We start from the raw sequence: 12,156 nt of genomic DNA on the forward strand, positions 1-12,156 counted from the left end.
GCGGTATAAGTGACCAACAAAATTAACAAAAAAAGAAAAGAAAAGAAAAACAAGGTTTGAAAGAATACGAAGGGGGCGGAGCGAGGTCTAAGAAGTAACATGACCACAACAGTTCGTCGTTGTTCGTCAACTCATTGAATAAACGATAGCAATACCTATTTATAATCATATACATTTAAAAATAATGATGTTTTATGTTATCGACTAAAGAATAAAGGAAGAAAAAAATATGAAACGTTGGGAAAACAATGAAGGGTGGTCACATGACCGGAAATTAACAGACGCAACCTCCTCTCCTCTCGGCGCTACACGTTGTTCCTCATTGCTAACCACACTTAGCATTGAAATATCTTACACTCTCATTCAGGAAAAAAAAAAAACAATACAATAAATAATCATGCCAAAAGCCAAGAAAAAGAGCAAACGGAATACGTTTAACTATAATCAAGACCGCAAGAAGCTTAAGAAGAAGTTCAACAAGAAAGCCAATCCAAGGATAGAAAAGTAAGCGCGATGAACACCTTAGCATGCTTCATGTACAGTACATAACATATGTGACAACTATGGTGTGATAACTGTACGTATTACTCCCTTAAAGTAGCGAGATCATGAGAAAGAATATGCGTTTTTGTGATGCAACTCCCAATGCATTATGTTATTTTTTGGATGTATAGTAAATTATTTACTATGCATGTTAATGAACTGTTTGAAGAGTTTACGAGTTACCTAATACTTAGTCAAATCAATTGAAAATTCACCTGACTTATGGCATGTATGTGTTCATTTGATTTTTCTTCAGTAAACAGATAAGAGAAGCATGGGATCAAAGTAAGTCCATGGACAGGAACCTGAAGGACATGGGCCTGGTGTCCGACCCAAACCGCAGTTTTCCCATCAAGAGAGAGAGTGTAAGTGTAAATGCACAGAACTGTACAGGCAACCCCACCATTAGCCCCGTTATGATGTAACAATGGAGGTGGCGAAAGTGTCACTCATAGGTAACAAAATATGTACTTGGTTCATTTCACCCATCATGGGTAGACACTAGGCAGGCCATGCATGAAACACAACTATTTGTTTAAAGGGCAATTTTCCACATTATGTTCATATTTGTGCTTTCATTGCAATGTAGGAAGTGTAAAGTATTCACTTCCTGTAGTGCTTTGTTTTTGCCACTAGGTGGCAAAAACGTGTTGGTTTGAAGACACAACTACTCCCTGCAAATCTTACATTGATACAACTGAAGTGCAAAAGCAGTGTGATAAAACCATACTTTACATATGTACGTATATAATTATTTTAGAAAGGGATAAAATTGGTCAGACACTAATTAAGACACCCGAGAACTGTTTTAAATTGTGAAAAAAGGCCTAGTTTGTCTACTATAGAATGACCTATGGCCGATCAATCTTGTAATTTATTTTATTGTTTTACTGTTACCAGCTCCTCGGTTTAAGAAAAGAGAGGACAGCTCCCGCCCACCCCGTGATCAAGCCCTACGTTGTCAACCGTAAGTTTAGGTGCATAGTGGTGAAGCAAGGCACAGGTGTTGTATGTCATGACATACGTGTCAAATGTTTGAGCAGAGATGGAAGTGGAAGCCAACCTGCCAATGAAGGACACCAAGACTCTGTCGACTGACTTGATTGAGTACGCCCAGCACATGATCCGAGAACACAAAGAAGATTACAAGGTGAGAAGGCAAAAACCAACCTTGTCGCACTTTAGTACTAACCAAACCCCGGAATTGCTTAGCAAACATAATGTTTGCCGCGGTTATGAGAGAGAGAAATGCCAACACGCAACTCAATTTTATTTATACAGCACTTTAAAAACAACCATCACTACATAGAAAGTGCTGTACATGGAGTAAAAATTAGACATACAAAAACAAAGACAGTTAAAACAAATTATTAACATAAAAACTTTAAACACCATAAAACAGTGAAAGTCTCATGCGGAATCAAAAGCCATAGAATAAAAATAAAAGACAAGTTTTAAAACACAACGTGTTGGAAGTCAGATAGGTTTACCTGACACTGAGAAAGTATGTACTGTAATTTCCCGTGTATATGATGGCCCCTACTGTTATACACCCCCCCACAAAAGCCAAAAGCACCCCTGGGGAGCCAACACACTAGAAAGCGATACAGAAATATTTCTTGGAAACAGGGTTATTATAGTTTTCGAATTTTCATTTTAGTTAATTTTTATTTCGTGTTGAGTTTTGTTTTTTTAATGTAGTTATTTTTAATTAGTTTTTGAGGGTGGTTCTGTTTTTTTTTTTTTTTTTTTAATGCTTAGTTTTAGTTTAGTTTTAGTTAGTTTTAGTATTTAATTTTTTATTTTTATGTGTATTACCTGTGCGCAATATTTAATAAACACCATGGTAAAATAAAAAAAGTAACGCATTTTGTTACCTGGTGTTGCATTTCGGCGGAGTTAAAGGGATTAGATCACGGTATTTTAAGCCCTTCCACAGTTAACTATAGGCATATAATGATTCAATCTTACCTCTGACACCATGGCGATGTAATTTTTTTATGAAATATTAGGTGTTTTGCTGGTTATTTTTTTTACGCGGAAGGAAAAAAAACCTGTTCAGTCAAACCCCGCCTCTCCCCGTGTGGTTGCTGCGCCCCCGGCGAGCCGGCTGGAGCCCTGCGTTTGAGCACTCCTCTGAATGGCCACACAAGCCATCAATTCTTCAATAAACATTTGAAACAAAACTGCTCCTTGCCGTAAGAAATTGTGGAGGAGGAGAGGATGAGAGGGAAAAAGAGAGAGGAAAGAACAAGAACAGAAAATAAAAAAAATCCAGGTCCAGAAAGTAAAAACCCTGCCACAGTTTGACTTTAGCCCTAGGTGCTAGCTAGCTAGTTCCCTAGCTAGCTTCCCGGGTGCTTGTTTACCTGCTAGGGAGCTTGCTAGCTAGCACCAGGGGCTAAAACTAAACTGTGGCAGGGTTTTTACTTTCTGGACCTGGATTTGCCATCTATGGTCATCTGAAGGTGCTTTTCCATTGGCTGCTGCTAGATGGCATCATATCCCGACTGAAGGTCTACATGCTTCAAGCACACCAAGAGAAGCTTATCCACGCTTTTATCTCGATTATTGTAACGATCTTCTGACTGGACTCTCTCAAAAGAACATTAGACAATCGCAGCTCAATCAGAACGCTGCAGCTCGAGTTCTGACCAAAACAAAGAGATCAGAATATATCACTCCAGTCCTTAAGGTTTTGCATTGGCTCCCAGTTAGCTGTAGAATAGATTTTAAAATTCTGCTACTGGTCTATAAATTACTGAATATATTCAAGAAATGCTGATTGAGTACAAACCCAGCAAGGCTCTGAGATCTACAGACTTGGGCCAACTAGTGTAACCTAGAGTTCGAAGTAAACATGATGAAGTTGCATTTAGCTGTTATGCTGCACACAAATGGAATAAGCTGTCAACAGAAATGAAGTCAGCCCCGAGTTTAAATGCTTTTAGATCCAGGTTGAAAACTTTGCTTTTTTTCTGTCATACCTTTGATTAAAGTCTTTTAACAGGGTAGACAGGGTTTCAACTACTCTTGAGGAATTGGAATAATGTTTTTTCCCTTTTAATTTTTTTTTTAAACTTATTTTCCTTACGCTAAATGAATTTAAAGTTTGCTGAATAATGTTATAACATTGTCAATGTATGTTCTTAGCAAATTTTGTAACCTACTTTTGTTTTCTCTTCCTTGCTCTGAATGTTGTTAACTACTGTTTGTTGATGCTTATAGGTGTTGTCTTTCCTTGCTTAAAGCACATGGAGAGTTGCCTTATGTATGGAATGTGCTATACAAAAAAAACTTGCCTTGCCTTCTGTGTGACACACTTACAAACGTCTTTATTCTGGTTAATATCGAAATAAAAATACTTAAAATCCAATTTAAAATCATCCCCAAAGGTTCATGCATTAAATTAATTACCAAAGACTAAAACAAAGGAAGTTTTCGCTCTAATTGTAGTTAGTTAGTTCTAAACATAAAATGTAGTTTCAATTAGGTTTAGTTAAAAAAAAAAAAAACTTTTTAATTTTGTTAACGAATTTTTTTTAAATTAAATTTTAGTTGTATTTCGTCCCTCCCGACCGCCAGGTGCCGGTGCTGAAACAGCACGGAAAATCCCCACGCGTCACTCGAGAAAGAATTAATAAAGGCTATGTCCATTGTTCCGGCTGACGTGACCCTCATTTATAAAGGAGGAGCGTAGCCGGAAACGTGTCTCTTTGAACCTTCTCGCTCTGTCACTCGCGGCGTTGTTTACCGCTGTTCTTCGTCTCCGTATCCGTCGCTGGTGACCTGTAATCGTGTTGATCGGGGCAGCAAGGTTTCCCGTCATTTTTTTCGTTAGTTTTCGTTATCTAAAATAACATTGCTTGGAAACATACATTGATGCAAAGGAAATAATATATTCATTCACATTACAGAATCTCCTCGGAGTCTTTTTTTTTAATCACTTTTAAAAACTTTCTAAATAAAACAACTTGGAAGGCAACCAGAGTGAATGGCATTCTGCCTATTTGGCGTCTTACAATCAGCGTGGCTCCTCGAAAGAGATGTCTGAAGGCTGCTGTTTGTTGTAAAGGACACTTTTTTGTTTTTTTGCATGAGATTAATTTTAAACATATTTTCCATGAAAAAAAAGACCTCAGTTCCACTGGATTCTCTACGCTTTGAACTGACTGACCCTGACACTCTCCCGCTGTCGTTTCACCCGGCAGGCGATGGCCCGCGACGAGAAAAACTACTACCAGGACACGCCCAAGCAGATTAAGAGGAAGATCAACGAGTACAAGCGCTGCCACGCGCAGCACTACGACGCCTTTGTTGCCTCGCTCGCCGCCCCCATGTCCCACTGAGAGCTTGACGCCGCGGGCGCTTTCAAGTAAGAATGTTCTTTAAGAGGATGTTAACGCACATAAAATGAGTTTTTTCACTGTTGACCCAGTTTGTGTTGACGATTGAACACCTCTTATGAAAAGGAAAAAAAGACATAAAAATGTCTTGGACTTACAGTATGGAATTATTTCTTTTCATCCACACAAAAAAAAACTGTGGAAAAGAGACTTTACTTATTTTTATTTTCTTTTTATATGGAAATAGTGTTTGATGTTTGTGTCTCAATAAAATAGTTTCACCATGCATCAAATTAATGCCTTTTTTTTCCATCAGGAAAACATGACCTGTATATTATAGATCCGTGCACGTGTTCAAGGAGCGAACATTTTATTTGCCACAAAAAATACATTATGACATGCACATACAGTATATACGTACAACAACAGCTTGCAAAAAATGGGCAAAGCCTCTTCTCCAGTCGTGAAAATTTTAACCATTAAATGAATACATTTCTACGACTATGTCGTATCAAAGGGAATTAGACATTACATTATTAAAAAAAAAACTCTTAATTTGGAGTCATCTCTCAAACATTGTTTCGCTAGGCTGAATGTTAGATATTAGCGAGTGACGAGAAGCTAGGAATCTTCAGCTTCTGCCTAAAAGTGGACTGCAAAATGACATGCATTGCAAAATATCCCAAGAAAATCATGTACAGTGTTTGTTTTTCCATGCTCAAACTTAAAACATTTATTAACTGTACAGGTGTCTAAGCTACATTTTAACATACAAAAATAAGTTAACCAATAACCACTGCAGCATAAAAACAAAACTAAAACAATGTCAAACTGCTCACCTGACAGACACGTAAAGGAGACGGCACACAAATTGTAGACAGTATTTTGGAATATTGGACAGCACTTGCCGATGCTTTCTGGTCATCTTTTTCTCTGTCCGTTTGATGTACTGTGCTGCTAAATGAATGTAAAGGAAACTCTGCGTACAATATGAATTCCCATGTATGGTGTTCCACAGGGTTCAATTCTGGGGCCTTTGCTGTTTTCATTCTATTTGCTGGTCCTGGGTTCCATCTTAAGACCCTATTCATTTTGATCACCAGTAAACCCTATGCCTACCTTTATCTTGGATTTGAAGAAAAACAACTTTTTTTTCTCAATTAAAAAGGGTTTGTTGAATGCGCATGGGAAACTAGTGGTATTCAGGACCTCCAACAAGGTGATGAACCTCTGTTTTAGACCTAAAATCCTCCATATTTACTCACAAAGGAAATCCAAGTCCAAGTTTCATTTTACAGACATAAGCACCCAATAATAAACCTGTCCTCGATGAGTTGCACGTCCTCGCGCATAATCTGTTCATTTCTGTTGGCACGCCCAAACAAGCCGGAGCTAAAATATGCATGACCCGAGCTGAAGAGGATTTCAAATGTTTTTGTGTGTGTGCTGCCGAACAGTTCCAAAAGCAGTCTTCTTCCACCTGGGCAAAAGAACGGAGCACCTTTTCCTGTCCCTATCAGACAAGCTGCAGCAGGAGGTCCTGGAAGGCATCCAGGCCTCTGCAGGAGTTCCTCAGGGCGCCATCGGAGCCCAGCTGGGTGGCCAGGAGGAATAGCTTCCTGTCCTCCACCGCCGAGCCCAGAGACAAGACCTCGTGGAGCTCCGACACGCTCGCGGCGTCGGGTTTATCCTGGTAGGGGCCACAGACACATTTACTGCAACCATACAACTTTTGTTTTAAAGACGCTGTCAAATAATCGCTTCTAAATACATTTGAAGGTTATTTTTTAAAATGTGCAAAGATTAAGAACTATGTAGTGTAGCGCTCATCCAGCGCAATTACGACATACGGTTAGCTAGCTAGCAAGTTGTGTCTACACCCTGAAAATGTAGCTTCCTTTGAGATAGTCCACTAACATGGCCAGTTTAGTGTGCCTCGTTGTCAGCCTGAGTGCGTGTTTCATGGTGCTTTAGAGCGCCTCATTGTCACAACAACCCGTATGCATGTTTTCTTATGATTTTGATGCCTCATTTACATGGCGTCTTAAAAAAAAAAAAATCATATTGGCAAGGTTGTTCCTCTTCTCTGCGGAGTGCTTAATTCACACCCATTTATTCTAAGTGTGTTTTTTCTTACCTGTTTGTTCCCTAGCACGACCACGGGTAGCTGGGGTTGCACCTCCAGAATGCGCTGCAGCTCCAACTTTGCCTGCGGGAAGCGGCTACGGTCAGATGAGTCCACCACGTAGACCAGCACATGAGCTCTGTTCAGATACTCGGACCAGTAGAGGCGCAGTTCCTCACCGCCGCCAACTGTAGAATAATAAGAAACCCTGAACCTTCTTTTAAAGGGGACTTATTTTGACAAAAGACTTTTCAATTGCTTGTATAGAGATAGTTTTGTGTATCAAGTGTGAAATTAAAGCCTTTTTTTTTTTGTTGGTCACAGGAATGATTCAAATTTTGTGTGTTTTTTATGCCATAATCATCAAAACTGAAACAAACCAGTATGCATGTACTGTATGCTTTTGATTATGCTGTTATTTAAAATGTAAACAGAATGGATGAAAAGCTGTGGTTACATTTATATACTACAAACCAACATGCTCCGTAATTTCAAATGAATGGACTTTTCCTCGATATTCTAATTTCCTGGCACCCACCTATGGTCGGCACGTTTACAGTTTAGGTTAAAAAAAAAAAGGGATGACTCACATAAATGTAAGTAGTACTTACTCTCCAGGAAGTCCAGCTGACAAGCAGGCGCACTGAGACTGATGAAGTTGAAGCCTCGGGTGGGTCTGCTGCGGCCCCTCTTGGCCCCCCCGGGCGTCAGGCCCTGGAGCATGCTGCTCTTCCCGGCTCCGTCCAAGCCGAGCACCAGCACCTGACGCTTGCTGCGGTCCTCTTCCTCCTGCGGGTGAGTGTGTTAAACGTCAAACCCTAAATGGGGGTCCCAATCTTGATTCCGGCCTTCCGGTATCTACTCGGCTTCATTCTACATTCCAAAAATATGCATGCATGTACCCGCTTCTCCCACCATTTTCGATTGACTTGAAGTTAATTTAAAATTGTAAATGGGTGTGAATTTGAGTGTGAATTGTTTGTCTACAGAATGAACGGGATGAATTAGCGACCATGCAGACCATCACCACAAAAAAATGTTCTACAAAAAAATGCTGCTAAACATTTAGTATGCATTTGCCACGGAAATTGGGCGAAAAATCCAGAGAAAATATTAAAAAATGGAGGGAAGAAATGCAAATCCGCAGGTGCTGAACTGCAAGGAGGATTGGGGCTGTGCAATTAATCGAAATTCAATTACAATTTCAATTATTACACTCCACAATTACAAAGTCGGCATAATCGTAAACAAAAATAAAGTATAAATAATACTAATTTTGAATTGTTTAAATTGATATATCTGCACTTTTTTTTTAAATGTTTTATTTAAAATGACTAATTTAATAAATCTTGTTTGTTCCCAAACGAACTTGCATACTTTTAGAGTTCCAAAGAAACTATTTGTCTTAATATTTTTACGTGCTTAAACATTTTCTTGTTTTGTACCCCAAAACAAATGTTTGTTTTAGTCGCGATTTCAATTATTACCAAATTAATCGTGATTTAATATTTTCTTCAGAATCGAGCAGCGCTAGTGGGGGTTGACCAGTTTTAAGCTGTAATATCACTATTCACCACTAGATGGCTAGGTTGCACTTACACCAAGTTTTACCTATACTACAACCTGAGTAGGCCTAATATTTTTGGGCTCCATCTCATCCAGAAAGTGGATGGCCTGGGATGTTGAGGAATTCAAAATGGAGTCTGCAAAGCCAACTTGATCTCCACTGACACTTAAAATGTAAGAGACGTTCCCGCACACGTCAGTCATCCCCCTTTTTTGAACACCACTTATTCACACCAGAGCAGCGCCTCGAATCTGTGCGCAGCCATTAAACATAATCAGCTGTATAATGTTTCCAAAAAAAGGAGGCCGGCTCATTTACATTTTTCTCGTGCTGTGCGCTTGTGATGCTTAGTAAACAGCCAAACGGCACACAAGCAAGCCATCAGCAGTCCACTGGGGGACCAACTTCAAGCTGTGTCAAGACACGGCTTGGGATTTATTTATTTTTTGGTCTTGCTATGCGGCGTTATCAGCGTGGACTTTGCGCAGAACGAGAGAGGTTCTTGCTTCACGCCTTCAGCCATCTGCATTTTTATCAGCGTTACCTGAGCAGATTGTCGAGCAAAAACAGTGCAGGAATGATCACAGCTGATGATAGCAAATGATTGGATGCTTTTTTAAAAATATTTATATCTTGAATTTGAGAGATTTTGAGATTTATTTGTAATATGAAAAATAGTACTTTAATTAGCATTATAAAAATATACCATGGCATATTTTTGCTATAATTTAATGGTTATTGTGCTGCTCCTTCTGGTGTGGCCACCTGGGGGCAGTATAAGACTTAACAACAGGGTCAAATTGACCCATTAGGAAAATATAGAAGAAAATAAAACTTAGGTTCAACTTTATCTGCTGGTTTGTCGTTTTTAATTTTCATGTTTTAAATATTAAAAACATTGCACTGTGTTAAGTGATATTTTTGATGATTAAACATAACCTTGTTAACAAACAATAGGAGGGTTTAAGACTTCCGATTGTATATGAAGATGGAGAAGACGTCACACATTAAAGTTAGTCGTTCTTCGCAGAAGATAAAGATTATATATATGCACATTTGTGTTCCGGTGTCACCCGTACCTCAAGACATCACCGTTTTGTGTGTTTCCTAGAAAGCACTTATGTTCTTAAAAAGCCTCACATGACATCACATGGCTAATTTACATAATACCACTCTCACACTGGCTTTCTCCGCTCATTTGGAAACCAAGCAGGGCCAATATCCCGAGCCACTTTTAAATTACAATGTCAAAAATGAAATTAAGCAACACTGAGTTAGCATAGCGCAGATTAATGTTTACAATCTGCTTTAAAGAGGCTCTTTTCCTACTCTGCTGCTTCAGAAAACATCGCCGCTCGCCTCGTCACAACATCCTGGCTCCGCCTCTGGTCATAATGGAAATTAAAGCCCATTGGCTCTCTACAACAGGGGGCGGGGTGAGCAGAACAGCTCCTCCAAAACATCTGTTTAACAATGCAAGAAATAGATGTGAAGCATATTTCTTTATCATTTCTATTTTTTTTTATCAGTTCATCATCATCATCTTTATTTATTCCCAAACTTGGTGGGGTTTCCCCCCAGTAAACTGTAAAAAGGCTAAGGTTAATAACAGTCCTAACAGTGTTACAGCACAGACTATTCATCCAATCAGTTTCCTGGGATAGTCGACCACATGGAAAATTCCACTTTATTTGAAACCTTCCGATAAAGAGTAAACAGGGAGCTTTTTCTCTATATTGGTTCCGGTTGGTTTTCCGCCATCAACCCATCACACCGCAGTGATTGCTCCCCGGCACCTTTAACTTTTGTTCCACATTTCCCTCCAAAGTACATGAAATGTGGTCGACAGGACTAATTAGGAACAAGATGACTATTATCAGTGTTTGCAGAAAATTGGGCTTCCATCGGATTGCTCCGATGTCGTCCCTGAGCTGGTCACCAGTCCGTTGAAGGATTCAGCTGACTTTTGGCGAGAGAAGTTGGGTCCAGCTTGGACTCGACAGTCACTTGCGGGGTACATATGACGAGGAAACATTCACACACACTCACATTCTTCCATTTATTTATATGCCAATCAACATTTTTGAGAAGTGGAGTAGGCCTACACTCTTGATTGGTCGCCAGTCAATGACATTTACCAACTTGCAAACTTCACACTGAAAGACCATGATTTGAACCCAGAACTTTACTGCGAGCCAGGATCAAATACTTTTTTATGTGATTAATATTTATTGTACACGTTTTTACTTTTCTATATCACACAATTGCTTAAGCAAGACAGTATCAGCATCTCTATGAAAATATCGAGCCCTGAATTTCATGCTCAAGTCTAGAGAAAAAGCAAATGGACTGGTGCCTTACTTCCTTGATGGTGGCGTATTGGGCGTGCGGTGACCACGTTCGCTTCGGGTAGAAGTAGTTGAGGGCGATGAAGATCGCCGAGCCCAGCGCGGCCACGGCCGCGGTAAACGCCACCGAGATGTGGCGGAGAAACACCATCGTGCTTCCCGGACGAGTGCGGAAGCCGAGTGCCGCCGTCTCGAGCGCCTCTGCTGCGTTTCCTCCTCTCGACATGTGACCGCGCGTTTTCCGCTTGTATTGTTTTTGGTTTCCAAACAGGCGCAGGATGACAATGGGGCGTTCAGGGGCTTCGCGTAAATGTGGACTTCCCGTTGCCGCGTTCGACGTATGGTGCGTTTAAGTTACCTGGAGACCCCCTCCAAAGGAGAACGGAAAACCATCTATCAATACGCTAGGAGCTATAAACCTGTTCATGACTGAACACTTGAACGTTTCATCTCCACAAGTTTTTTTAATGCCATTTTATGATGGACAGTAAACACATAAAATAGCATCGATCCATATTTTGTGCATTATTAAATAACGGCAAATGCCCCCCCCCCCAAAAAAAAAAAAAAAATAAATATAAAATAAATCATAAAGTAATAAATAAGATGAATTTTCCTATACTTAAAAAAAATGTAGTTTGAAAATTACAAATGCAATACATGTATATTTATAGGTACTGTTTATAAATTATATCATTTAGATATATTTTTTAAAATGTATGGATTACTCTATATATTATATATATACAGTGTTCCCCACTGGGCCACCCAAGTAAATTGGCCACCACCCAAGAAGCTTTCAAGAAAATGTATAAAAAATACATTTAAAAAGAAAAGAAAAAAAACATGTCACGACAGGATATAAGGCATGTAACTTTAGTTCGCCATCACTCACTTGTGGATCGTGAGGCTAGAGGAGACGTAGTAACAGGACTGAGACACTCCTCCCGTCCAACTTGCCTCCCACCACCAAGGCCACCCACCCAAGTAAAAATGTAAAAATGTACTCTTTTAAACTTATCTATCTATCTATCTATCTATCTATCTATCTATCTATCTATCTATCTATCTATCTATCTATCCATCCATCCATCCATCCATCCATCCATCCATCCATCCATCCATCTATCTATCTATCCAGCTAGCTAGCTAGCTAGCTAGCTATCTGTGTCAGTCCCTCAATTAGCCACAAGAGGGGGATAATGGACCAACAAATCGACGACGCAC

General features: G+C 39.7%; 2 protein-coding genes across 3 annotated transcripts; one reads left to right on the forward strand and one right to left on the reverse strand.

Moving 5' to 3' along the window:
• The first annotated feature begins 249 nt into the window (after window positions 1-249).
• Window positions 250-7,275, forward strand: nop16 (NOP16 nucleolar protein homolog (yeast)). 2 transcript variants are annotated; one of them, XR_013288709.1, is made up of 7 exons: window positions 250-504; window positions 800-908; window positions 1,444-1,510; window positions 1,587-1,693; window positions 4,755-4,918; window positions 6,347-6,582; window positions 7,042-7,275. XR_013288709.1 is itself a non-coding variant. In XM_077547545.1 (5 exons), the coding sequence occupies exons 1-5, from the start codon at window positions 398-400 to the stop codon at window positions 4,890-4,892; spliced, it is 528 nt and encodes a 175-aa protein (XP_077403671.1). In that variant the 5' UTR covers window positions 252-397; the 3' UTR covers window positions 4,893-5,182. The 2 variants fall into 2 exon arrangements, 1 of the variants encoding a protein (XP_077403671.1); XM_077547545.1 differs by lacking the exons at window positions 6,347-6,582; window positions 7,042-7,275 and having other exon boundaries at window positions 252-504; window positions 4,755-5,182.
• arl10 (ADP-ribosylation factor-like 10) lies at window positions 5,243-11,267 on the reverse strand. Its single transcript, XM_077547544.1, has 4 exons — window positions 10,943-11,267; window positions 7,626-7,803; window positions 7,027-7,202; window positions 5,243-6,579 (listed from the first exon to the last, which is right to left on the reverse strand). Exons 1-4 carry the CDS (start codon window positions 11,153-11,155, stop codon window positions 6,406-6,408), a joined length of 741 nt encoding a protein of 246 aa, XP_077403670.1. The 5' UTR covers window positions 11,156-11,267; the 3' UTR covers window positions 5,243-6,405.
• Window positions 11,268-12,156: the final 889 nt, after the last annotated feature.

Source organism: Vanacampus margaritifer, chromosome 16, assembly GCF_051991255.1.
Source record: "Vanacampus margaritifer isolate UIUO_Vmar chromosome 16, RoL_Vmar_1.0, whole genome shotgun sequence".
NCBI classification, from domain to species: domain Eukaryota; kingdom Metazoa; phylum Chordata; class Actinopteri; order Syngnathiformes; family Syngnathidae; genus Vanacampus; species Vanacampus margaritifer.